Below are 27435 nucleotides of genomic sequence, written 5' to 3'. Positions count from 1 at the left end.
GACTGTAGTAAAAGTAAATGTATATAAACAACTAAAATATCCAATGGCTATGATTCATTCATATTTTGAATACCATACAGTTGTTTAAAAGAATAAGACGGATGTATATGCATTAGCCTGAACAAATCTCTTGAATATAAAGTTAGGTGGAAAAAAAGCCAAGTTTCAGTGTAAAATAGAGTTTATCATTTACTTTCAAAAACCTACCAGCTATTAGAGTACATTATAAGGTTACATTAAAAGGTCTTGGCACACAACCAGTTTCAGTGGATACCCCTAGGGAAGAGGAAAAAGGACTAGGACTGGAGGTGGCAGCCCAGAGGCACAGTGTTTCAAGTTAAGAAAGAAAGAAAGGAAAGAAAAAAGAAGTAAACCTAGTGGAAACTGAATTGAAGAAGAAAAAAATTTTTTCCACCCAAAAGACAAATAGCCAGCACTATATGGACCCTACATTTGGTGGCTGGTGCTGCTTGGTATAAGTATTACGACTTCAATAAAAATAGGCAATAAAATACCCCATCCTCCCATACCCCCTCCATTATTGTTTTGTGTAATCCTCACTATAATCCTATAAAAGAGGTATTATGATTTCCATTTTACAGATAAAGAAATTGAGGCCCAGGAAGGTTAAGTGACTTCCCAAGGTCAAAAGATAAGGATGGGGCACCTGGGTGGCTCAGTCAGTTAAGCACCCGACTCTTCGTTTCAGCTCAAGTCATGATCTCAGGATTGTGAGACTGAGCCCCGCACTGGGCTCTGTGCTCAGCGGCAAGTCTGCTTGAGATTCTCTCTCTCCCTCTGCTCGTGCTCTGTCTCTCTCTCTCTCTTCTCTGTCAAATTAAGTTTAATCTTAAAGGTTTTATTTATTTGACAGAGAGCAAGCGAGCACGAGCAGGGGGAGCAGCAACAGAGGGAGAAGGAGAAGCAGACTCTCCACGGAGCAGGGAGCCCGATGCGGGGCTCGATCCCAGAATCCTGGGATCATGACCTGAGCCGAAGGCAGACGCTTATCCTACTGAGCCACCCAGGTGCCCAAGTAAATAAAATCTTAAAGGAAAAAAAAAAAAGATGAGGACAGAGTCAAGTCTTGAAAAATCTAAAGTAGCCCAAAGTTAAAGATAACCTTCAGAATGAATACTTAAAATGAGAAATCTTATTCCTCACATCACAAGGCACAGATCCTTTTTTTTTTTTTTAAAGATTTTATTTATTTATTTGAGACAGAGAGAATGAGAGACAGAGAGCATGAGAGGGAGGAGGGTCAGAGGGAGAAGCAGACTCCCCGCCGAGCAGGGAGCCCGATGCGGGACTCGATCCAGGGACTCCAAGATCATGACCTGAGCCGAAGGCAGTCACTCAACCAACTGAGCCACCCAGGCGCCCCTAGGCACAGATCCTTTAACAACAACCACACAACCAGCAACAGCGGGCTACTGTCCCTGTCATCTTTGTACTGGACAGTCCTTCCCACATACCATGTGCTCTAGCTCTGCCGACTGACTGACGGTGCCCCCACACAATTCACCTTTCTACCTCTATGTTTTAGTCTGCCTCTTTCTGCTTTGGATTCCTTTCATCCATTCCGGTCTACCTACTGAAAACTTATTAATCCTTAAATGTCCCCTCTCCGGTAAGACTCTTTCTGACTCACTCAGTTTTTGTGCCTCTATCATATCTCCAAATTAATTTGTATGCATCTCTCTACAGCTGGGTCTTTTTTTTCAAATTAACATATAGTGTATTAATAGTTCAGAGGTAGAGTCCAGTGATTCATCAGTCTTATATAACACACAGTGCTCATTACATCACATGCCCTCCTTAATGTCCATCACTTACCCCACCCTCCCACCCCCCTCCCCTCCAGCAACCCTCAGTTTGTTTCCTATGATTAAGAGTCTCTTATGGGTTGTCTCCCTCTCTGATTTCGTCTTGTTTTATTTTTCCCTCCCTTCCCCTATGATCCTGTTTTGGTTCTTAAATTCCACATGAGTGAGATCATATGATAACTGTCTTTCTCTGATTGACTTATTTCATTTAGCATAATACCTCTAGTTCCATCCACATCATTGCAAATGGCAAGATTTCATTTTTTGATGGCTGAGTAGTATTCCATTGTATAGCTATACCACATCAACCTTATCCATCCATCTGTTGATGGACATCTGGGCTCTTTCCAGAGTTTGGCTATTGTGGACATTGCTGCTCTAAACACTGGGGTGCACGTGCCCCTTCGGATCACTGTGTTTATATCCTTCGGGTAAATACCAGTAGTGCAATTGCTGGGTCATAGGGTAGCTCTATTTTCAACTTTCTGAGGAACCTCCATACTGTTTTCCAGAGTTACAGCCAGGTCTTTTGATCACTGTATTTTATGAGCATTTACCCAAAACAGCAAGCTCAATAAACTTATATTAACAATCTCAAAGGTACCCAGCAAAGCCCAATGAAGCATGTGACATGAAGCGATGTGACATTCATTCCAGTTGTGATCTTTAAGATTTTTTTTTTTAAGATTTTATTTATTTGTCAGAGGGAGAAAGAGCAAGCAAGCATAAGCAGAAGGAACAGGAGGGAGAGGGAGAAGCAGGCTCCCTGCTGAACAAGGAGCCCGATGCGGGGCTCGATCCCAGGACCCTGGGATCATGACGTGAGCCGAAGGAAGATGCTTAACTGACAGCCATCCAGGCGTCCCTAAGATTTTTTTTTTTTTAACGATACTATAATTTTGATTTTTAGTGTTCTACAATATTCAGGAAAGGGGATGAGAGTTTGGAGTAGAGAGTAAGTTTGGGTTTGTCCTAAAAAGTCAAATAGCTGGAAATCTACCACTAATTACCATATTTCCCTATATGTAAAAGTGTTCCAAATGGACCATCAAGTATCTCTTCTTTCAGAGGGGTGTGCAAGTGGGAGGTAGAAGGCAAGAATCCTAGCTAGGATGTACCTATTTCTCAAGAATTCAATTACTAGGAGGTGCCTGGGTGGCTCAGTTGGTTAAGCGACTGCCTTCGGCTCAGGTCATGATCCTGGAGTCCCAGGATCGAGTCCCACATTGGGTTCCCTGCTCAGCAGGGAGTCTGCTTCTCCCTGACCCTCCCCCTCTCATGTGCTCTCTCTCTCTCTCTCAAATAAATAAATAAAATCTTAAAAAAAAAAAAAAAAGAATTCATTTACTAGGCCTTTACTGGCTCCCCAAGTGCCCAGAAGTCATAAAGACTAGTGGCAGATGCAAATGTGTTATAGGAATACAGAAGAGGAAGAGGTGGGAATGGTTCTGATGGTGAGACTGGTACTTAACTGGGGCTGAGAAATGAGAGGTGCTATTCTCTATTTTCTGTAGTATACAGTATATTTCTATATACTTCTGTATACTGTCTATAGTATAGTATGCTATCATTTGTGTTTAAAAGTGAAAGGTTGTGGGGAAGGAAAGAGATATCATATGCTTGTAGCTGGGTTATCGACTCAGGAAGATTGTACAAGAAACTACCAACAATAATGGTTCCTTCTTGGAAACGAACTAGGAAATGTGTTAGAATGGGAGGAAGACATTTCACTATACAGTCTTTATTTATGCCACTTTTTTTTACCATGTGCTTATTTTACTTTTTAAAACAATGTAAAGCTTGAAAAAAGGAAGACTAAATAAATAAAACAAAAATACTAAAGAATTAATCAATTAGTCCTACTCACCAGTGAAATCTATATTCATTCTAATGTATATAGGAAAGACAGCTTAACTGTCTAAAACGAAACTTCTAGTTTCACCTCTGAATACATCTGCTTTCTTTAACCAGTCTTCGGAAATGTTATTAAAGGCTCTGAGCCCCTTCCCACAGTAAGCCCCTTGTTTATAGCTCTAATGAGTTGAAGCTTTACAAAAGAGGGGCTTAACAATCTTTAAAACTGGTGTGCCACGTAAGATTCCATTCATTCTCCTCCTGGGAAGGTCTGGGGCTGGAAATGATGGCTGCTCTCCTTAGTGGAGGAGCTCCCTCACTAGCAGAAGCTCAGGTCAGACGAACTACTCAAGGGAGCACTCCCTCACGACTGGAGTTTCATCACTAGAGCAACTAGGCTGGTGAATGTTAACTCACCTGACAATCATTTCAGACTGAAAGTTTACTAATTTAAATTTTTTAAAGAATACATATCTTAAAGGCAAGACTTTACAAGGATTTTGCTAACAATTTTTTAAGAAACTAGCCTAAAGTAATTACCAGGAGAAATCTGATGAGTGGTACCTTTGATGCCATGCTTGGCTCCATTCCCCCTTTTGACTGGCTTACGCTCCAGCCTAATTATTACTGACATAATTATTTATGATGTCCAGCATCTCTTTTTCAGGTGATAACTGCTGGGGTAGCAAAGAAACCAGCCAACCCAGCAGCAGGTAACTTCTCACTCAAGGAGACTGTCCCTGGATCTCAATGGCTGGTTTCCTCTGTTGTTCACAATACGAAGAGTTCTAATTGTATTCCTCATTAATTAATCATCAGTTTTCACAGTAAAGGAACAACCCCCAAAATGTACAGAAAGGAGGCAATGGGATGCGGAGAAGTGAAGGGGGAGGGGAACCCACCACCACCAATGACACAACAAAACACTGCTGCTAGGCACCTTCCAATCACAAGTCCTATATGGAGCAGATGATGAATTGAAATTAACTTGTCCTTGTGATAAAGAAAAGAACATTTGAGTATCTACAAATAACTTAACTGCTGATCGCCTATAGGCTCTTACCAGTGAGAGAGAAGTATCTTCTAAAATAAGTTCTTCAAGTTTAAGTGCAATTAGATGTGTTTCAAGCCCTTTAATATGATCCACGACGTTGGAAATTAAAGTCTGAAGCCCAGTAACATAGTCTTGGAAACTGGTGAAGACAGGTGGCTGGAAAAAAGATTTTTAAAAAGATGAAAGATTATCAAACATATTTCCTTTGCTTACATCTCATAAGCTATATTAACTTCCTGCTACAGTATTACTTAATGCTATTAATAGTAACCAGGATGGATACAGTTTTGAATATTAAGACAGTCTCTCAAACCACGGTAAACTTAATTGCCACCAAATAATGCTTAACTCAGCAACAATGAGAAGCATTTTTTTTAAATGGGGTTTATTCACTCTGGGGAACTGGAGATGGAAAAACCAATAGAAAATATCTTAGTTGGTCATTACTCAACTTCAGGCTGAGAATCTTCTGGAACACTAAAGAAGATGAGAGGAATCAAAATTTCATTTCTTTTCTATATGTCTTTGAGATTTCCTCTAATGTTAATAACAGAAATGGAGTTTTCCAAGTTCCAATAGAAAAAGTAATGGGTAATGGGGCGCCTGGGTGGCTTGTCGTTTAAGAGTCTACCTTCGGCTCAAGTCATGATCCCAGGGTCCTGGGATTGAGCCCAGAAGCCTGCTTCTCCCTCTCCCACTCCCCCTGCTTGTGTTCCCTCTCTCAGTGTCTCTCTCTGTCAAATAAATAAATAAAATCTTAAAAAAAAAAAAATGGGTACAACAGTCACGAAAATTCTGAAAAATAGCAGTTAAGGGGAACTTGCCCTCATATGTATTAGAGTATATTATAAAGTTACATGAAATCCAGACAGTACTGGTATATAAGTGAAATGATAAAAAGTGGAAGGAAACAAGTCCCAAGATAAACCAAAGACTATAAGGGAACGTAAATGTTGTCATCTCAAAACAGTGGTTTGCAGTGGATGAATGGTACTGAGATAACTAGCTAGACATCTGAAAATATAAAATAGGGGCACCTGGCTGGCTCAGTCAGTAGAGCATGCAACTCTTGATCTTGTGGTCTTGAGTTCAAGCCTCACCTTGGGTGTAGGGATGACTTAAAAGTAATTTTTTTTTTAACATTTACTTATTTGAGAGAGAGACAGCAAGCAAGCACATGAGTAGGGATAAGGGCAGATGGAGAAAATCTCAAGCAGACTCCCCACTGAACACAGAGCCCAATAACCCATGAGATCATGACTTGAGCCGAAACCAAGAGTTGGATGCTTAACCAACTGAACCACCCAGGTGCTCCCAAAATAAAATCTTTTAAAAAATAAACAAAATAGGGGTGCCTAGGTGGCTCAGTTGTTAAGCGTCTGCATTTGGCTCAGGTCATGATCCCAGGGTCCTGGGATCGAGCCCCACATCGGGCTCCCTGCTCCACAGGAAGCCTGCTTTCCCCACTCCCCCTGCTTCTGCTCCTTCTCTTGCTGTGTCTCTCTCTGTCAAATAAATAAATAAAATCTTAAAAAAAAATTAATTAAAAAAATGAACAAAATAAAAGGTAAGTACCAAAATAAATTCCAAATAGAGTAAATATCTAAGTTTAAAAAAATCCACCAAAGCACCAGAAGAAAATTTAGGTAATGGCTTGTGTAATAAATTGAAAAGGCTTTCTAAACATTACACCAAGCTAAGAACCATTAAAAAAATTTTTTTTAATTATTATGTTGACCAAAAAATTACTCAAGTTGAAAGATAAATTAAAAACTAAAAAAAACTGCATCATATGGGATACAGAATTAGTAACATTATTAAGTTAAGAGCCCAATAGCTTAAAATATATCATTAGGAAAAATATTACTACCACAAATGGAAACGTGGGCAAAGATATGAACAAAAAATATATCAAAGAAATCCCAGCAACATATGACACAATTTAAAAATCAGACAAACACAAGAAACCTGGTCCATTAGCAAGCTCATGCACTCTCTCATTCTCTCTCTCTCAAATAAATAAAATCTTAAAAAAAAAAAGTTAACGGGATACATCTATGTATCTCCAAAAGAGATGTCCAAGTTACCCTGTTAAGTGAAAACACAAACAGGCAAGTTGCAGATATAGAGCATAATTCTGGTTTGTTTGCAGTGGTGATCACTGGTTGGTGGGAATATGAGTGATCTTCACTTTATTCACACCTTTAGGTTACTTTGATGATCAAAAAAATAGGAAAGCTGTTCTCATTTTTAGAAATTAGAAAAGCAATAACTACAAACCACCACCACCCCCGCCCCAAAATCCAAATACTAACAAGCTATTCGACATGTTCTAGGAACATAGGCTTTCATTAGAAGAGAATAACAGAGCAACTTTTATCTGTATTTTCAAACTTTACATTCATGATCTGTTAAATTGTCTTGAAAAAAGAGAGAAGTTTCCTTCACTTAGCCCCTCATCCAAATATAACTACCCTTTGTTTCTGAATGAATGGAAACATCCAGCAAAGCCCAGTGTCAAATCTAAAGAATTCCTGAATTGTTACTGAATTATGCACAAAGTCAGTATTACCACTAAAACCATCAACATTTTCAAATGACAATGGTCACTATATGTTGCTACAGTGAAGAAAAATCTCCCATTTATAATGATAGGATAAACTCAGACATTAATAAAACAGCATGTCCTGTGCAGAATGAATCCTAAATAACTTTCCTTATGAAAAGGATACAAATTATGTTAATGTTTTACACATTCAAAAATTAATGGGAGGACACTCCAAAACTGAAGACAAAGAGAAATAAGTGAATCTTATTTATATCATACTAATAATATAATCTCAGTTTTTAATTCCAGTGTTTTTACCGAGTACCTCAACTGTTTCTATTCACTAGAACATATTCTAAGGACAAAGAAAAACTGCAAAAAACTTGAACTTTATTTAGTGGCTTATTGAAACTAGTAATGCAAATGATATAATGATGTAATTCCAAAACTATTTAGTATTTCTTATAAAACAAGTGAAATAGATATACTGATGCTGTAGGGAACTGGGGTTCAAACCCGGGGTGGGGGGGTGGGGGGAAGGAGCTACAAACTGGAGTGAGGGAAAGAAAAGAAGGAAGAATGCTATGATGTTGGACTAAAACTGGAGGTATCAGTAAGAATTGATTATTCTGTGAGTTTGCATGTGTAAAGTAAATAAATTTCCTCCTTCCACTAACATAAACTTGAAACCCCATTAACAATTAGTACACCTAACACCTAGATCTTGGTTTTGAAATGCCACTCCCCATAAAGGAACCAGGCAGGGCTCCTTGGAAAAATGTCTCGGTTCAGTTCAAGGGAACAAAAAGGATGGAGCATTTTGCTGTTCCAGAAAACAAGGGCTCCAAAGCTGGTGAAGACATGTTCAAAGACAGGAACCAGCTTAAAGTCACTCCCATTAGCCAAATCTGAGTATGCACAACAAAATGATGATAATGGATAAGAGAAATTTTAAAAAGAATGATACTCAAATAGTAATATTAAAAACTATATATATATATGAATGGGGGTGAGACAGCTCTATTCTACAGAAAAATGCTAACTAATAGGTGATAAAGGACAGAATTTTTAAAAATCACCATTGTGGAACCATCAGTGTACCAAATGATCCATGCAAGTTAGACTTAACAGTGGATGCTAAAACCAGTAGGTGAAAGGCTGGTAAGGGAACAGGATATTCACAGTCTCAAAGCATCATCCTACAGATGACTTAATAATTACAGGGGGAAAAGGCACCTTTACAATGAAGAAATCCATAGACATTTCCTTTATCAAATAATTAAATCTGAAAGCACCAAAAATGGGACATAACAACCTTAGTGCCTCCTGATTTAATTTGCTAAAACAGACGCAGCATTTTTGTTGAACCTAAACCCAAAGAAATAATTAACAAAATCCAGATTGCAAGGCATTCTACCAAAAACCTAGCTAGACTCTCTTCAACAAAAAAGGCTATGGAAGTATTTTAGATTAATGGAGGGTAAAAAGACATGAGAACTAAAAGCCAGGTTAGATCCTTAATAGGATTCTAGTATTTTGAAAAAGGCTATAATAAAGGACACAATTGGGATAACAGGGGATATCTGAATACGGACATTATAATATTATTTTATCAATATTAATGTCTGGACTGTGAAAATTTGAGTCTTGTGGTTTTGTAGGAGACTGCCCTGTTCTATCCTGTTAAGTATCGCAAAGTCTATACTTTTCTTTCAAACAGTTCAACAAACAAGGGGGGGTAGATGACAGGATGAGCAAGAGAAAGATAAAGCAGACAGGGCAAAGTGGTATCAACAAGTGAATCTAGGTAAGGATATCTGGGTGTCATCATGCTAGTGTTTCGGCTTTTCTATAGGTGTATAATTTAAAAACAAAAACAAGTTGGGGAGAGAAACTGAATGTACACAGGATCCTAAGCTCTCTTATAATATGCAGGAAAACAGTGAAAAGAAAAAGCAGCATGCAGCCAGGTTGTATTTTCTCTGTTATTACCATGATGATGCTGGTTTCTTTTTTCTTCTTTTTCTTTTTCTGTAAATTTAATTTGTATGGTCGCAGGACACTCTCACAGTAACTGGACACCCAAAGGATAATAGAAACAGTCTAAAAGAGGAAAAATTGCAAATTCATAAATAAGGATTATATTCAAGACATCTATCAGGAACAGTTAAGGGTTATGGATTAAACAATCCTTGCTGACAGTTCTTCTGTGCAAATCCCTTCAAATTCTTCTCTAGTTCTCTACTACAGATTAGAGAGATTAGATTAATTTCTACAATTACCACATAGATCCAGAAGACCTTCATCTGAATACTGCTCAGAATACTATGATTGCTTCAATCTTTAACCTCACTTCTAGCTCATCCAGCCCTAAAGCCAACCTCCACTTGGTCCAGCTTCCTTTCACTTCTTTACAGGAAGTAGAAATCCCTTCCACTCAAGTGAGAGGTCCAAATTCCTATGCATGGAATCCAAACGTTCGTTACAATATGCCTCTCCCCACCCACCTCCCAGCCCAGTAAGATATTAGCTCACCTACAAATCTTAACTTAAATATAAACAGAGAGGGGCGCCTGGCTGGCTCAGTCAATTAAGCATCCGACTCTTGATTTCGGCTCAGGTCATGATCTCAGGGCTGTGAGATCAAGCCCAACGTCAGGCTCCATGCTGGGCGTGGAGCCCACTTAAGATTCTCTCTCTCCTTCGGGGCCCCTGGCTCAGTCGGTTAAGGGTCTGATTCTTGATTTAGGCTCAGGTCATGATTTCAGGGTCATGGGATAGAGCGCCACATCAGGCTCTGCACTCAGCACAGAGTTGGCTTGTCCCTCTCCCTCTGCACCTCCCCCTGCACACTCTCTCTCAAATAAATAAATAAAATCTTTAAACAAAAAAAGATTCTCTCTCTCCCTCTGCCCCTCCCCCCATGCTCTCTCTAAAAAAAACAAAAACAAAAAAAACCGCAAAAAACAGAAATCTCCTTGGTCAGCACGTTTCCTCCTTTAAGTCACGTGGTTATACCTATGCTTCTTCTCTGCTACAGAGTGTATGGACACACCCATGCAATTATTACTGATTTGTTCAGTCTTAGACACTTACACTGTGCCAGTCACCAGAACAGACTAGGAGGAGGAGAAAAGTAAATAAACATGTGACAAAAATAAGATAATGGATTATGAGTGTTTGCAGTCCTCCTCTTCCCTCTGGTTAAAAAAGAGGAGAAAGTTTTGCTAAATCAGTGCCTGGATTTTCCTTCATAATGCAGAAACTTAGGGGTGCCTGGGTGGCTCAGTCGTTGAGCGTCTGCCTTCGGCTCGGGTCATGGTCCCAGGGTCCTGGGATCGAGTCCCATGTCGGGCTCCCTGCTCAGTGGGAGGCCTGCTTCTCCCTCTCCCACTCCCCCTGCTTGTGTTCCCTCTCTCGCTATGTCTCTCTCTGTCAAATAAATAAATCTTAAAAAAAAAAAAAAAAAAGCAGAATCTTAGTAATTAGTGAATAGCAACAACAAATTTAAAAAGCTGGTGGCTGGAGATGACTGGATAAAGATGTGGTATACACATACAATGGAATATTATGCAGCCATCAAAAAATGAAATCTTGCCATTTTGCAATGATGTGGATGGAACTAGAGGGCATTACGCTAAGCGAAATAAGTCAATCAAAGACAATTATCATATGATCTCACTGATATGTGGAATTTGAGAAACAAGGCAGAGGATCATAGGGGAAGAGAGGAAAAAATTAAACAAGACAAAACCAGAGAGGGAAACAAATTATGAGGGACTCTTAATCTCAGGAAACAAACTGAGGGTTGCTGGAGTGGAGCCGGGTGGGAGGGATGGGGTGGTTGGGGTGATGGACATTGGGGAGGGTATGTGCTATGGTGAGTGTTGTGAATTGTGTTTAAGACTGATAAATCACAGATCTGTACCCCTGAAACAAATAATACATTATATGTTCATTAAAAACATAAATAAATAAATAAATAAAATAAAAAGCTGGTGGTTGGGGTGGCTGGGTGATGGACACTGGGGAGGGTATGTGTTGTGGTGAGCGCTGTGTATTGTGTAAGACTGATGAATCACAGACCTGTACCCCGAAACAAATAATGCATTATATGTTAATAAAAAAAAATCCATGGTAAAATAAATAAATAAATAAATAAACAGCTGGTGGAATTAACTTAAAATACGTAATAGCTGAGTCAAAAAGAAAGTGAACAGAGAACAGACAGATTTGGAGTGAATCTGAGGAATTTTTAAAGACTGGTAAAGCAAATTGCAAGTTTTATTCATTACGAACAAAACTTGGAAGTATGCTTGGAAGGAACTCATTCAAAAATGATGAGGGGGTGGGGGGTGGGTTAGCTTGGTGATGGGTATTAAAGAGGGCACATACTCGGGCGCCTGGGTGGCTCAGTTGGTTAAGCGGCTGCGTTCGGCTCAGGTCATGATCCTGGAGTCTCTGGATCGAGTCCTGCATAGGGCTCCCCGCTCGGCAGGGAGTCTGCTTCTCCCTCTGACCCTAACCCCTCTCATGTGCTCTCTCTCAAATAAATAAATAAAATCTTTAAAAAAAAAAAAGAGGGTACATACTGAATGGAGCACTGGGTGTTATACACAAACAATGAATCATGAAACACTACATCAAAAACTAATGATGGGGGTGCCTGGGTGGCTCAGTCGTTAAGCATCTGCCTTCGGCTAAGGTCATGATCCCAGGCTCCTGGGATCGAGCCCCATATCGGGCTCCCTGCTCCGCGGGAAGCCTGCTTCTCCCTCTCCCACTCCCCCTGCTTGTGTTCCCTCTCTCGCTGTGTCTCTCTCTGTCAAATAAATAAAATCTTAAAAAAAAAAAAAAAAAACTAATGATGTATGGTGATTAACATAACATAATAAAATTTAAAAAAAAAATTTTTTTTTTAAATGATTTAAATTGCTTTTCACTTAACAAAAGGTGGGGGTGGAGGATTAAATTACAGGTGTAAGGTGCCTATTACCTGTTCATTTTTTAAAAATTAATCCTTCACTCAATTAAGGAAAACCGAGTTTTCAGGAAGAGAACAAAGACATACCTCAACAAAGAAGACTAGGTTCTCTAAAAGAGCAGGGCGTGTTTTCAAGTTACCATCTTTAACTTCTAAGAGGTCACCTTTACATCTACTGAAGACATCTGAAAACAGGAAAGTATTTTATTGTTTTGTTCAGCTTTTGTTTCAATGATATTTTTAGGAATACAATGTACACTCTAATAAAGAGTAAGCAAATATAAAAAGCTTAATCCAGAAAGCTTTTTCCCCCACAGTGAACCAAACAACAAAGGGTATCTATTTTAAGCTCTTTAATCTCTACCCCCAAGGTGGGACTCAAACTCACGACCCAAGATCAAGAGTCGCAGGCTCTACCAACTGAGCCAGCCAGGAGCCCCTACTTTAAGCTCTTTAAAAAGCCATGTAACTATTGCTCTGTTGCCTTCAAAATATAAAAGGTGGCCTTATAAATTATATATTCTAGAGTCTAAACACCAGCTAGCCTTTCCACAAACAGGCCATTGCCACAATAAAATTAAGACTCCAAATGAATGATTTAAAAGAATGTATACCATTATGGACTAAAAGACTAAGGCGCATAATAGAAATTCACCTTCATAATAAATACCATGTTTTATTCTCACAATCTTTGTCTTTTAATTATCATTCTTCAGTTGGGCAATAAAATAAAAGACCATTTATGCTCTTGAAAAGAAAGACCCTTATAGATTTGAAGTGCATTTATGTCCTTTTGTACCAAACAATTCTATTTCCAGGAATTTAATCCCAAGGAAATGCTCAAATAAGTACCCAAACACTTATGTCCCAAGATGTTCATTTCAGCATTATTATAAATATAGTTATGAATAACTCAAGTATATAGTATGTTATATACTCCATGGGGCATACATAAATAAACTTAGTACACTGATACAATACTGTGGAATATTATATATAACTGACATGGTAAATGTTCAAGACAAAAAAACATTAAAATAAAAAAAAGTATGTATTATACCTTTTCGTGTGTTTAAAAAAAATAAAATCACTACTATGTATTTCCACATACACATGTAAGACTGTTTAGGGGGCATCTGGGAGTATAGACTCCAAAAGTTGTTACTTACCTTGTAAGTAAAAGTATTTACTTCTCTCTGGGGGAATGGAGCTGGGAATGGGAGAAAGACCATACCCACTTGTGTACTGTTTTATAGTAGGTTGTCTACTACTTTTGTAATCAACACTTCTTAAGGTTAAAAATAAGTCTTTCAAAATACCGAAAGTATGCATTATTATTTTCAGGTTGTTGTTTGCAACTCTTACAAATTTCTGCTAAAAAAATGAGTTCCTGTCAGACAATCAATAAAATATGGGAGTCCACAGTCACATGCTTACCTTTTAATTGTTCTAGTAAAGACTTAAGACTATTCTCTACTCGATCCTGGATCTCCACTGTATCCTCTAAAATTGAAAAAAAAAAAGAAAAAACATTATTTTTTTAGAAAGAAAAAGAACTAAAAACAACTGCAAGCAACTCATGGGCAAGGACATTTTCTTTACTCTTAAGACTCACAGGTATCAAATTTCATTACTGAGAGACAAAGAAAAAAATAAAAGAAAGTAAAATGAAAAAAGGGCATTAATTACCTTTCTCTCAAAAGTAATACCTAAAGTTCTCTAGGAAGACTTAAAATCTATGTGCTTCAAATACTCTCAATGACAGAATCCACAAACCTTATGATTTTGGCGGAGGGGGTCAATGGAGTATGTGTGATTCACATTGAATTAGGAAAATAGTCTTTTCCACAAAGTTTTGTAAAGAATTCAATCTGAAATCCAACAATACTTCAACAAATTAAGGATTTTTTCAACTTTTGGACCTAACAAGTGATTTTAAATAGGGAAGATTTAAATTTCTAAAACATTACTTGGTAACCTAGGAATGTACCTTTTTTTTTTTTTTAAGATTTTATTTATTTGACAGAGAGAGACACAGCAAGAGAGGGAACACAAGCAGGGGGAGTGAAAGAGGGAGAAGCAGGCTTCCCGCGGAGCAGGGAGCCCGATGTGGGGCTCAATCCCAGGAGCCTGGGATCATGACCTGAGCCGAAGGCAGACACTTAACGACTGAGCCACCCAGGCGCCCCGGAATGTACCTTCTTTGATATTAAACCAGACACTTCCAGAACACCTTCCGCCTCCTCCCAATCTGTCCAAATATGTGAACTGTTACATTTACTAAATTTTCAAAGACAAAGACCTAGTAAATACACTCATGCAAATGTATACTTACCTAAACCACTGGTGTCCAGCTCATAAATATCACTAACAAGATAAAAAGAACTGGTCTGACACTGAGAACAGCCAGAACTAAAGAATCCAGCCATTCTGGTAGGTACAGGACCAAGGAAAGGATACTGGAAAAAAAGGGGGAAAAGTAATGTCCTTTAAATCCATCTAAATTTATATAAAACAAGTAAACAGGGGACTATAACTATTGGATAAAGTCTATCTCAGTGATTAAGTTGCAAACCACTGATCTAACTAAACTAACAACTGAATCATTATGGTGAAAACACAAACTCTGTATTGGTTTGTTGATAGCTATTAAAAATACCATTTTTAATGGTATTTACCATTACAAATAAAGCTATTTTGCTTTTCCTCGCTATCCAGTTTGGATAGTGAGGAAGCCTCTGTAATTCCCAAGTCTATAAAATCAGATTTTTCCTAGAGGTGCCATAAACTGGGACAAAATACTGTTCTTTACTATTCATCCACCCCCAAATTCCTATTTTTAAAAAGACAGTCATAGGTTATTGCAGCTTTGATGGTAAACACATATTGATGATACCTGAACTTCCTTCTCAATAAATCGCTTTCCCGTCTCCATGGCCACCTCCAGCTGTTGAAGGAGTAAACGAAGAATATCAATCCGGGAGGACACACCATTCTCAGTGGTCTTTTCCGAGTTCCTTGGCTCCACGGGGTGGTTTAGACTTGGAAGTCCACTGATCAGCCTCAATGTTAAGGAACGGATTCTTAACCACATGGTCTCCTCCTCCAAGGAAAGTTTCTTATGTTCTTCAGAAACATCCCTTAAAAAGAACCAAACCATCCATTTTATTCAATGTGTTGCCTTTACATCTTTTAAGCTTTACTTCCATCAGGCAAGATGCCATTGAATGGTCCTGGTGCTCGTCTCCTAGCTGAATGATCTCAGATAAACCCAATCACCCAAGTCCCCAATTCAGGATCAATAAAATGGGGAATGATAACCTACCTAACAGGTCATTTTTCCACTTCAGTGAGATTTCTGATAACAAAATATTTATCATGTATTTTGTTGAAAATGTTGTTGAAAATTCTTGTATCATGCATTTTCAACAAAATACACGATATAAAAACTTCAAATGACGGAAAACTGAAAAATAGAAAAATGTGCGATAAACCAAACACCTGCAATATTAACAAGCTTGGTATCAATCCTTTCAGACTCTTACAATACAGATGTACAAAACTGCAACTAAAAATATTTATATAATTTGACATGTTTTAAATAAAATGGGCTCATAATATTTATACTATTTTGCAAACATCTTTTTTGACAGTGTGCAGAAAAGAGTTAACATAGAAAGCTTGAGGTTATTATCTTTAGAAGGGCCAGCTTGCAAGGTTGACCTTTAGCTGATACCTAGGAACTTGGCACCCCAACCATTCCCTACATGATAACAGTGGCTCACTATGCCTAGGCTTTATGTACAAACCATATGGTCTATGATGAACACCTGCTTTCCTTCTGGGAGTCTGGGATGTTGACACATGATGGACAGAGGGTGCTTACATAACCAGCTGGTAAAAACCTTGGGCACCAAATCTCAAATGGGCTTCTCTGGGCAGAAATGCTGCACACACATCACTGCATTTTTTTTGCTGCTAGGAACACAGGAGGGAGAGAGCACTAGAAGTCTGTGCATGGAGTTTTCCAGATTCTGTGTCTTTTTCACTTGCTGATCCTATCATTTGTCCTGTTATAATAAACCTTAGCTGTGAAGACAACTATAGGTTAATTATGAGTCCTAGCAAATCACTGAATGTGGTCTTGGCGATCCCCAAATCATAGTGCAGTTGACATTTGAACAACACTGATTCGAACTGCATGGGTCTACTTACGCACAGATTTTTTTTTTTTTTTTTTTTTGGTAAATACAGTACAGTACTGTAAATGTATTGTCTCTAACTTGTAATTTTCTTAATAACATTTTCTTTCTCTAGCTTACTTTATTCTAAGAATACAGGACATAATACACATGACATACAAAATATGTGATCAACTGTTCATGTTATAGGCAAGGCTTCCAGTCAATAGTACGATCTTAGTAGTTAAGTTTCTGGTGAGTTAAAAGTTACACATGGATTTCCAACTGTGCAAGGGGGTCAGACCCCAACTCTGCATTGTTCAGGGGTCAAATGTATATTCAGAACTACCTCGTATACATATCTCTGCATGCTTGTGCACTTACTGCCTTTGGTTGTACTTTCCTAGAAGTGATCTGCTGAATTAAGTGGGATATGGAATTTTCAATCTTCATACAGATTACTAAAATTCTCTATAGAAAGGTTATATAAAGTTTTATCTCCATGTCAATGTGCAACAACCTCTCTCCCCACAACCTTGCTGACCACAAGTATTAATCTTTTTTTATCTTTGTCCAATAGTTAAAAAAAAAATCTTTATCACTGTAAGGTGCATCTCTTTGAATTTCTTAAGTCCAATTTGTTTTTTAGTTATCTTCTTCTTACTGATTTATTAAGAACTCTCCCTTTAGGGACGCCTGGGTGGCTCAGTCAGTTAAACATCTGCCTTTGGCTCAGGTCATGATCCCAGGGTTCTGGGATTGAGCCTCACATTGGGCTCTCTGCTCCGTGGGAAGCCTGCTTCTCCCTCTCCCACTCCCCCTGCTTGTGTTCCCTCTCTCGCTATGTCTCTGTCAAATGAAAAATAAAATCTGAAAACAAACAAAAAAAAACTTAAAAAAAGTCTCCCTTTATGTGAAAGATATTTATATGAAGAAAATTACCAATCTACCACATACCTTTAGAACTTGTTAACAAATTTACTTCTATATAGAAGGTTAATAGTTACAGAGACCAAATCCTTTATGTTTCCAGGTTTGATGTAATGCTAAGAAAGGCTTTCCCTAACCACTTAAAAATATTTTTTAGGGGTGCCTGGATGACACGGTCAGTTAAGTGTCCGACTCTTGATTTAAGCTCAGGTCATGATCTTGAAATTGAGCCCCACATCAGGCTCTGCACAGGGCGTGATGCCTGCTTGGGATTTGCTCCCTCCCTCTCCCTCTGCTCCCGCCCCACCCCACCTCCAGCCCCCAACCCCCATGCTATCTCTTTCTCTCTCAAAAAAAAAAAAAAAAATTATTTCTTTCTTTCTTTCTTTTTTTTAATTTTCTTGTAGAACTTCTAAGGGGTTTTAGCACATAACCTTTAATCCATCTGGAACCTCTTTTCATGTATGCTATGAAGGAAAATCTAATATTTAGATTAGCCAGCAATCCAACATAGGAGTGAAAGTCATTTTCTTCATTTGGCTTACCTATACCTTCTTATCCCTACAATAACCATGTTATTTGTGTAAAAAAGAGATTTTTTTCTGTATTTCTTAGATTCATCCTAATTGTTCAAAAATAAATACTTGGGGTTTAATTCCAGTTACCTGTCTTTTGGATCCCAGCTAAAGAAAACATTTAAATCTCTGTTGTCTCGCAAGGCTTCCCATGGAATGTCATCTTCTTCTGGCCGAAGATTCATTGACTTTATACTTTCTGCTAAACTGGTTGATCTGTGATATAGAAAATTTATTTATTATTTCAATGGTAAAACAGCCATGAAAACATATTAGCCACAACTTTGTTTTACTAGAAAGGAAAAGAAAGAGGAAGAAGGATTTACTATTAAGAAGTAAAGGTTCACAGAAGATGACACAGAACCAAGCCCATATCATGCTGGCCTGCTACACAGCAAGAGAAAGCATCTGGAAGTGGATCAACATTAATTCCTGAAATCCCATGTTTAACAGGGGAAGGGAAACCCTTTAAACACGACATGGAGTGGGGTGGCTGGCTTGTGGACGTGACATGAGATGGTGCGCTGCTGGTAGCGCCCGTCATTCCCCACGACGTGACCTGGGTCACTTCCCCTTTCTTCTCTGCTCCCACCAACTTCCTCTCTCTCATTCTCTCTCTCTCTCTCTCTTTTTTTTCCCCATTTTTCCTTAGCCTAGGCCTGCTATTACCACCCAGGAGCCCATTAATGGCTCTCAGGTTCTGATCTAATCCTTAGTTCCTTTTTAGCTCTTGTGCAATACTTACATATTTGCTTCAAGTAGAAGGTCTAACAACATCCGTTCAGTACGGACTTGTGCAAAATGAAGAGAATTATTCAGCCTGTTCCTAAAAGCGATAAACTCTGGAATCTTCTCAAATGCACCATATTTGTAAGCTTGAATAATATATTCTGAGGTCTGGGAAGGAAAGACATCACCTCCGTATAAATATTTCACAGATCAGACAATGAAGGCAAACCTTGCCAGGCAAAACAAAACTCTCAAACTAAAAATTAAGTAAGATGTGAAATCTAATCTTTAAAGGTTATCAAGTAGAGTATCAGCTTTAAAAAACATTATTTTTCTTCTTTCCTATACCAGAGTCGTACGTGTACTTTACTAATTCTACTACTAATAATACCCAGCTGCTGCTACCACCACAGAGACTTTCTCTTAGCAGTTATGTCTTTCAATTCAGTAGGACTGGAGGTTTTGTGATACCACATCAGTTTGTTAGTGCCATTGTGGAAGGGATGTTACTCCATGTTTTTCTGTATCTAAGATAAATTGTGTTTTATACAAAGGTTCCAAAAACACCAGAATAATATAACCACCCCACCACCAACCCAAATAAGAATCACCCGCCTCCAGAAAAAAGACAGGCTGCTCCTTGGTTTTGTTTATTTCTGAGTACTATGTATCACAAACAGGGCATATATGCATTACATCAGGATAGAAGACAACAAACAAAAGACCCATAAGAATTCATCAGACTCCACTTTGAGGACAGAAAGACTGCAAGAACCAGGTTTCTTGTCTATCCAAACTACATAAGACCTATGCTGGAAAATTCCATGAACAAGTAAGTGAAGGGAACACTCACCAAATGCGCTTTAATTTTAGATTAATACATATGTACAGATGAAATGTTGTGAACAGAGGCAAGAAAAAGAATTGTCAACAGAAATCCTGGCACAATAGAAGAAAATCTCAGGGAAGAACATTTTATGGGTATGGGCTTATGCCATCAGGATCAGAAGTCAGAAGGGTACCCTTTTGGGCCAAGGAATGTTAAGCTCAAAGTAGATGTCTGCCCCAAAGAACCTTTCTAGAAAAGCCAGTCTTTTTACACAGCCTCAGTCAGCTCTGCCCCCATCTCCATTATGACTGAATTATTTGCCCAGTAGGAAAATAGGCCAATAGTCAACAACATACCCTCTGATATACAGCCTTGCAGGGTTCATTTCAGGCCGCGGGATTGCGCCACGGGCGCTAATTCAACTGCATTCGATGCGGCTTTTAAACCCCATGGGACACCTCGGCGAGCTGTTTGCCTGCAGTATCTGGAGAAATTAAAGACGGACGGACACAAGAAAATTAAAAAGATTACTTGTGATCCTGCAGGTTTAAAGAAGGACTATCCGAAAAAGCTCAAGTGTACCTTCTAGCCTGATTAAAGGACAGTGATATGCCCCATCAAAAAGAGGCCAGGATACTCTAAACACAACATGCCTATCCGATGGCCTCTTGGCTTGGAAAAGGCAAGGTTTACCATCAGCCCTTGCAACACGAACTTACAGCTTGAAAAAACCAGCTGCTTAGGAACATAATGATCCAGCAATTAATCAGGATAAAAACAGGACTTCTGGGGATTCCAATCAAATTTCTCAATTACAGCTCCAAAATACGCTGATTAAAGAAAAGAACTCAGCTTTACAAAGTATAGAGGCAGTTTTAATTTCTGAGTGGTCCATGGAATACCACTTTTGAAAAAAAAGGCAGTAACTTTTTAAAAAAGAAAAACAAGGGGCAACAGAAAGGGAATGTAGTCCTTTAGCAAACTGAGAAGGTAACTGCAGCTCTCTGGCTTCTGTTTTTAAGGTAGTCCTCCTTTAATGCTGCAGCAAAGTATCACTGCAGAGCTAGAAAAGGGCCTGGGCATCCTGCAGTAAGACTGAGCATGAGAGAGGTCTACAGTTTGAAGAGACAACCCCTACTGGAACTGCAGGCAAAACCGGAAGCCACAGGCACTTTAAAAACTTTTGAATATCAAAGAATGTTGTCCGTACCTATTTCTACTCATTTAGTGCACCATGAGGCTAGTTATATCCCATATGGATTCCTGAAATGAACCCTGGTCACTGTAAAAATTAACAAAATAGATGGACATCAAACCCTGAATGATCATCTTCATGAATACCAGAACAGACTTTTAAAGGGAAATTATTTTTAAAGTACAAACAAGTACTTTTCCAAAAAGTAACTTTTGGAGATAAGAAGATCTGGCTCTAAGTCTCGTATTGTAAAAATCTATTCCAAAGTAAGATGACAGCAACAATGATGACCTTTCCAGAAAGAAAATCCCTGTGTAGACCTTCCAAATATAACTTTCAATCCCATAGCACAAAGCCTTACAAACAAACACTGGATTTTCCAGTTAAGGAGTAAAAATGTTCTTTCAAAGAGAAAGTTGGGAATTGAAATACATCAGTCACTCAAGAAAAAAACCATCTGGGGATCTCAAAAACTACCAAGAATAAAAGACATAGAACATAGAGTTTTAGCTTTCCAGAGATGTATCTAATACTATCAGAAGGTTTAACACATACAAGGCAACACTAAAATCATGCTCTTTCTTATCCTCAAATTCCTATAGGAAACAGTCCACACCCACAGTTTCCAGTTCCCTATTTTGGGACTCAAGCTAGGCATGAAGGTTTAAGGTGCATTTTCCTTGCTGTATTGGTTTTTGCTTTTGCCTCTAGGGCTCCCTAAAGATTATTTACTTCAGTAAGATTAAATAAACTCTTTCTTCTTGGTAGTAATAAAAATAAATTTCAAGCAGAGAGTCCTATTCCCAGATCAATAAAATGACCAGGTCCAGCATCACATATATTCAGACCAATTAGTCACTCCTGCTACACATGCATCAGCAAAACTTCGAAGATAAAAAAAAAAAAGCCACTGAGAACAAAATACCCTCTCAAATCATTCCTGAGGATCTCCTTTCTCTGTAACAATAACTTGAATTGTTTTGTTTTGGGGTGGGTGTGTTTTGTTTTCAAAACAACTCTTTAGACACAATAATTGTGGGGGAAAAAATTAAAGGTTAATTTTCAATAGTATATGACATGTGACTTATTGACCAAATCAGGAACAATATGGTGCTTCTAGAATGCTGGATGATTAAAAACTAGAATAAAACCAGCCACCAGGCATGGATTAATCTCTTATTTACCCCCGACTTCCACCTCAGAGTTATTTGAGAAATAAAACTTTGAAAAGGAGTCATTAATAAATCAAATATTTCTTAGAAATACAGAAATGACAGCCAGAATAATGAGATCTGAGAAACAGTTTTGATTTTTTTTCCCTTGACTTAGTGAAACTTCTTAAGAACAGAGAAGGGCAAGCACAGATACCTGAACACACAGTACAAACACACAGATTTATAACTCAACTGCCTACTTGTGCTAGGATATTTTAGAAACCCAAGGTCCTAGAGATGCCCTCGGATCTCTAAGCCAGGCCAGCACCTTCCAGGCAGCATGTTCAAATGCTGATGCCTACTTCCTTCTCTCCCTGATCAGGAGCTATGGCACAAAATAAGGCATGAACAGAGATCCCAATCATTGAAGGAAGGGCACCACAGGGGAAGGGGAATAGGGCTTAAAAGCCAACTGATGCACAGCTTACCATCCCTTGCTACACCAGCCCTCTAGGCCTTCCCCTAAGGCTTGTCAGGACAAAATTACTGCAAGCTGACAACAATAAACCTATATTCCATTGTTCAGAAATGGTTCTGCTCTGTCTTCTATTTAATACAAGGCAAAAGAATTCAATGGAAGATAGATTAGCCACAGCTATTACAGTTACAAAAGAACCATCCCAAAAACCAGTTTTCTTGCCAAGTTCCTTAGTTGCTGTTAGACCATGAAAACAGAAAACTACGGGCAGATACCTGGCATGGTCGAATTCCAGGCAATGAGTTTTAGAAGCACATGAGAACAAAGCAGGCAATGACCATCCTAGAGATTCACCTTCTTTTCGCCTGTGTTCTAGGTGGGTTTGCACAGCTGGCTGACTGACTAGAGACTATATAAAACTTCTGCTTAACTGACAAGTGGAGACCAAGTCTGCTTGCAGTGAAAAATATGGTGCAAATCCCATCCTTTCATTACGGCACACGGCTCTACGTTATTTATTGCTACTTTAAAACATACTATTGACACAAGTTTCTTGAAATATCCTTCAACTGGTCAATTTTATAATTCTAAGAAAATACAAGTGCACTGGCTGTTGGCAAAGAGCATGGTAGTATAAACTTCAGAAATAAAGAGCAGCTGCTGTTGCAGAATCTTCTATGGCATCCCAGGCCAGAAACACTTATGACCTCTTATACCCTTAGAAAAAGTCTCTTAGAAATTAAAAGATAGGTCTAAGAGGAATACCACTTCCTACTCTGTTAATACCATTTTAACTATACCTCTGCATGGATTCTATTAAACACACCCATTCTAGCAACCACAAATAACTCTTTACCTCTACCTAACAAGACGTGGCCGGTAAGCTATGGCCTAAGGGCACTTGCAAGTACGCATGGTGCACCTCAACATGCACGCTTGCCACATGAGGGAAGATGTTCTCTGAATCATGTGCATTCAGCAGGCAAGAACATATTTTTAAAAAATATTTTTCACTTACATCTTTCTGGTTGGAGTGGAAAAACCTGAGTGCGAAGTTACAGGATTGGGATGCAGCAGCATACTGACCTAGGGATTCGGCGTATCGGGTCAAAAGATAGCTAGGTCAGAAGGGAAGAAAGAAAGAAAAAAAAAAAGTGTGTTATACTTACCACCTCCAGTATCAACTACACTTCAAATTATTATAGCAGAGAAATAGGCACACAGGAAAGTTAAAATATCTTGCCACATAAATTATCTCATTCACAGAATCAATTTTTTTTTTTAAAAAGAGCAAAGTTATTTCAGTTTTGCGGGAGACCTAAAGCTCTACGCCATGCTTTCTTAGGCTCAGATGATTAATGGAACCAAAGGGAATAGAGAAAATACCCTTGATTCATCATAAAGAATAGTCAAAACACAAGTTCAAAGGATCTCTAAGGTCAACAAATAAAGTACATGTGTTAATCTCAACTGCAAAGCAGAAATAAAAGACTTCAAGACAATGTGTGCTAAGAAAAAGTGTTCAAAGTGTATAGCTGTTTGCTATCTCTGGGGAAAATTTTCTTACCTTTTCAAAACTGTGCAAATTTAAAAATTACCATTAAATGCTGGAAGATATAAAAACCTTTCTGCTTTGCAATGGGTCATCATGGGGAATTACTTAATCTAAAAAGCTTAATAACAGAAACAACTCTACTGCTAAAATTGAAGAGTTTGTGCTCCATGTATAAGGACCCCACCCTAGTGCAGCTGGCTGCTCAGTATTCAGAGTATATACTACCAACCCAATGGTGTCATGCTGGATATGCTTAGCATCAAGGCTGGAGTACAGATCCACCACTGGTTCAAATGCCCCCAGCACACAGTAGATTCGAACAAGCAGCAATTTGAATTGAGCGTTGGAAGGGCTGTGGGTTAATCCCTCTTCCAGCAAAGTCAGGGCCTGCCACACAGCAGTCTGGTCACCTAGAACCAAAATGTAACAGTATTACCCACAGTATTTAGCAGCAAAGGGAGGCTTCTCACAAACAAAAGACAAAAACTTACTGATATTATCACCTCCCCTAACTATTTGAAGAATGAGTTTAGGTGTCAAAGAACAAATTTTAGATACACACCTGTAAGCAAAATAGGGAATTTCCCAGAATAAACAGTTTCTCAATAGTTACCTCAGTTCTTAAACATGCATCTGCAAAAGTGATGCAAACTTCAAGTTGCAAGGTCTTATGAAAGAAGTTACAGAATCTCCGAGAATCCTAGATTCTGAGAAGAGATGGACTTTGAAGGAGAATTTGAGTCCACCAACCTTCCCAGTACAGGATTTTCTCTACCAGACCCCAGAAAGATGCTGTCTCTAGACAACATTTTTCTTCCATACGCAACTCTACTATTCAGATGTCAAGTGATATTTGAAAAAAGCTGTTCATTAATAATCAAATTAATATACTTATTTTTGGCCTACCAAAATTCAATAGTCTTAAATCAATAGTCTTAATCAATAGTCTTAAAGATTAAGTAACTTCTCTTTTATGAACCTAAGAAAATAATATGAAATGGAGATAAAGATTTATATACAAAAATATTCACTGTACTAATAATGGGGGAATGATTAAATAAACTATAGTAAAACCCACATTATGCAGCCATCTGACATTAATGAGTTTTTAGTAATAAGGGAAAATACTTATACAGTAACAGTTCAGTAAAACACACAGAATTCAAATTAATGTGAAGATGTGATCTTTAGTCTATAAGACATGCACAGAAAAAAAGAGAAGGAAATATGCCAAATTTTAGAATGCCTTTTGGAAGATGGAAAAGTAAGATTAAAATAAACTGTTTCCCAAAACTTCTTTTTTTTTTAAAGATTTTACTTTTTATTTATTTATTTGGCAGAGACAGACACAGCAACAGAGGGAACACAAGCCCGGGGAGTGGGAGAGGGAGAAGCAGGCTTCCCATGGAGCAGGGAGCCCGATGCAGGGCTCGATCCCAGGACCCTGGGATCATGACCTGAGCTGAAGGCAGATGCTTAACGACTGAGCCACTCAGGCGCGCGCCCGTTTCCCAAAACTTTTGTAAGTTATTTTTACAGTCAGAAAAAACTTAAACTAAAACTTAAAAAACTTAAAGTAAAAGCTCTATGCCTTGAGCTTTTCGAATTATATGCTACAGGCTTTTTTCTAAAAGAAAGGAGATATAATCAAAAATTGGGGCTTTAGATAAATATCCATAATCCTACCCAAACTATGCATACGTATAATCTATGCAAACTACCATTGATTTTAATGTATTGCCTTTGAGTCAGAATTACTTTTACACAGTAGTAATCACGACATACATCTAATTTTGTGTTCTGCTCTTTGCTTTGAAGTATTTTTCCATGTTGCTACCTAGTCTTCACAATCATAATTTTGTTGAATTCAACACTTACCGACTTAAACTCTGGAGTAACGCTAGATATAGGACCAGAGGATAAGGGTCACAGGTGGTTCCTGGCCTCAAGGGGCTCAGAGGTAAGTAGAGAAAACAGCTGGACAATTAAAGGGAATAAATAATTTTAAGAAGTCCTAATTACTCGGGGTGCCTGGGTGGCTCAGTCAGTTAGGCAACCAACTCTTGGTTTCAGCTTGGATCGTGATCTCAGAGTCATGGGATCAAGCCCCACATGGAACAGGTTCTGTGCTCAGCGGGGAGTCGGCTTGAGGGTTCTCTCCCTCTGCCCCTCCCCGGTTCTCTCCCTCTGCCCCTCCCCCAACTGGTGTGCACACTTACTCTCCACTCTCTCTCTGAAGTAAATAAATAAATCTTAAAAAAAAAAAAAGGGGGGGTGCCTGGGTGGCTCAGTGGGTTAAGCATCTGCCTTTGGCTCGGGTCATGTCTCAGGGTCCTGGGATCTAGCTGTGTGTCGGGCTCCCCGCTCAGAGGGGAGTATGCTTCTCCCTCTGCCCTTCCCCCAGCTCATGCTCTCTCTCTCAAATAAATAAAGATCTTTAAAAAAAGTCCTAGTTACACAAAGATAACTAGTATTAAAAAAATAATCTCCTTAAAACGGAAACAAAATTTCAAACTAAATAGCAAAAAACAAAAACAAAAAGAATAATTTACACTTCTTTCTCACCTATTAAACCGTTATAAAAATATTTATTATTTTGCAAAATTTACGCTGTAACTACAACTCTATGCAAATTCTTCACCAAATCAAAAGAGCATCAAGCAAAAAAAGAAAAGAACATGAAGGACTGATTAGACTTTTTGGGAAAAAATTTTTCTAACTAAATGTTGTACTATAACAAAATGATATATTCTAGGGATATGTTAATGTATAGTATGCACTACAGATAACAATACTATACTGCATACTCAAAAGCTGCTAGGAGAGTAGATCTTAATATTTCTCATCACAAGGAAAAACATCTAACTATGGGGTGATAGATGTTAACTAAACTTGTGGTAATCATTTCATGATATACATACATCAAATCATCATGTTATACATCTTAAGCTATACAATCTTAAGCTAATACAATGTAATATGCCAATCACATTTCTGCAATAAAACTAGCGGGAAAAAAGGATCCTCAACTCCCCATTTTACTTTTGCAGAATCACAAACAAACGCCTTTTTGCAAAATATCTGAGAGCATCATCAACTTCTTAAAGTGCTCTTCTTAATCTTTCACATTCAAATCAGTCTCTTCCAACATCCGTACCAAATTTCTATAGATTTCTAATATCTGTCAGATCCACCTTGGACAATGACTATACCTCTAATTAGAGCATTTCAACATCACTTTCACTGACTGCAAGAAACCTTGCATCTTTATAATATTGGCACTGTATGATTATGGAAAATTTGCTTAACTTCTTTCTCTCTGCCCTGTCTTTCCTTCATCTATAAAACTATACTAATCTTAACTGTATTATCATGAGGTTTAAATTATATAATTCATGTAAAGCATTTTCAAGTGCCTGATGATCAACAACTGCTAGCTGCTATTGCTATATTGGGCATATTGCTCAAAAAAACAAGGGATTAGCAAAGCCATATAGTCACTTATGAGCAAGAATGGATGCTAGAATAAGTGGGGAAGGGTAT

The 27435-nt window shown here is 38.3% G+C and overlaps 1 protein-coding gene and 1 long non-coding RNA gene across 4 annotated transcripts in view; one reads left to right on the top strand and one right to left on the bottom strand.

Annotated features, from left to right (window-relative positions):
• NAA25 (N-alpha-acetyltransferase 25, NatB auxiliary subunit) overlaps positions 1 to 27435 on the bottom strand; it is a 73835-nt gene that overhangs the window by 3705 nt on the left and 42695 nt on the right. For all 3 annotated transcript variants that reach the window (XM_081802190.1, XM_081802192.1, XM_081802191.1), the window contains 10 exons: positions 24122 to 24302; positions 23356 to 23455; positions 18698 to 18849; positions 18043 to 18168; positions 15163 to 15406; positions 14602 to 14725; positions 13704 to 13769; positions 12354 to 12451; positions 9275 to 9385; positions 4744 to 4890 (listed from right to left, as the gene is read on the bottom strand). In XM_081802190.1, the coding sequence (XP_081658316.1) occupies positions 4744 to 4890; positions 9275 to 9385; positions 12354 to 12451; positions 13704 to 13769; positions 14602 to 14725; positions 15163 to 15406; positions 18043 to 18168; positions 18698 to 18849; positions 23356 to 23455; positions 24122 to 24302 (1349 nt within the window). The remainder of the gene's footprint in view (positions 1 to 4743; positions 4891 to 9274; positions 9386 to 12353; positions 12452 to 13703; positions 13770 to 14601; positions 14726 to 15162; positions 15407 to 18042; positions 18169 to 18697; positions 18850 to 23355; positions 23456 to 24121; positions 24303 to 27435) is intronic.
• Positions 1392 to 3206, top strand: LOC145716852 (uncharacterized). The gene is made up of 2 exons (XR_014139798.1): positions 1392 to 2795; positions 2880 to 3206. It is a non-coding gene; the product is annotated as an uncharacterized LOC145716852 (long non-coding RNA).

This window comes from Leptonychotes weddellii, chromosome 13, assembly GCF_054177405.1.
Source record: "Leptonychotes weddellii isolate Sample4059 chromosome 13, ASM5417740v2, whole genome shotgun sequence".
NCBI lineage: Eukaryota > Metazoa > Chordata > Mammalia > Carnivora > Phocidae > Leptonychotes > Leptonychotes weddellii.
This window is presented reverse-complemented; position numbering and strand designations above follow the sequence as displayed.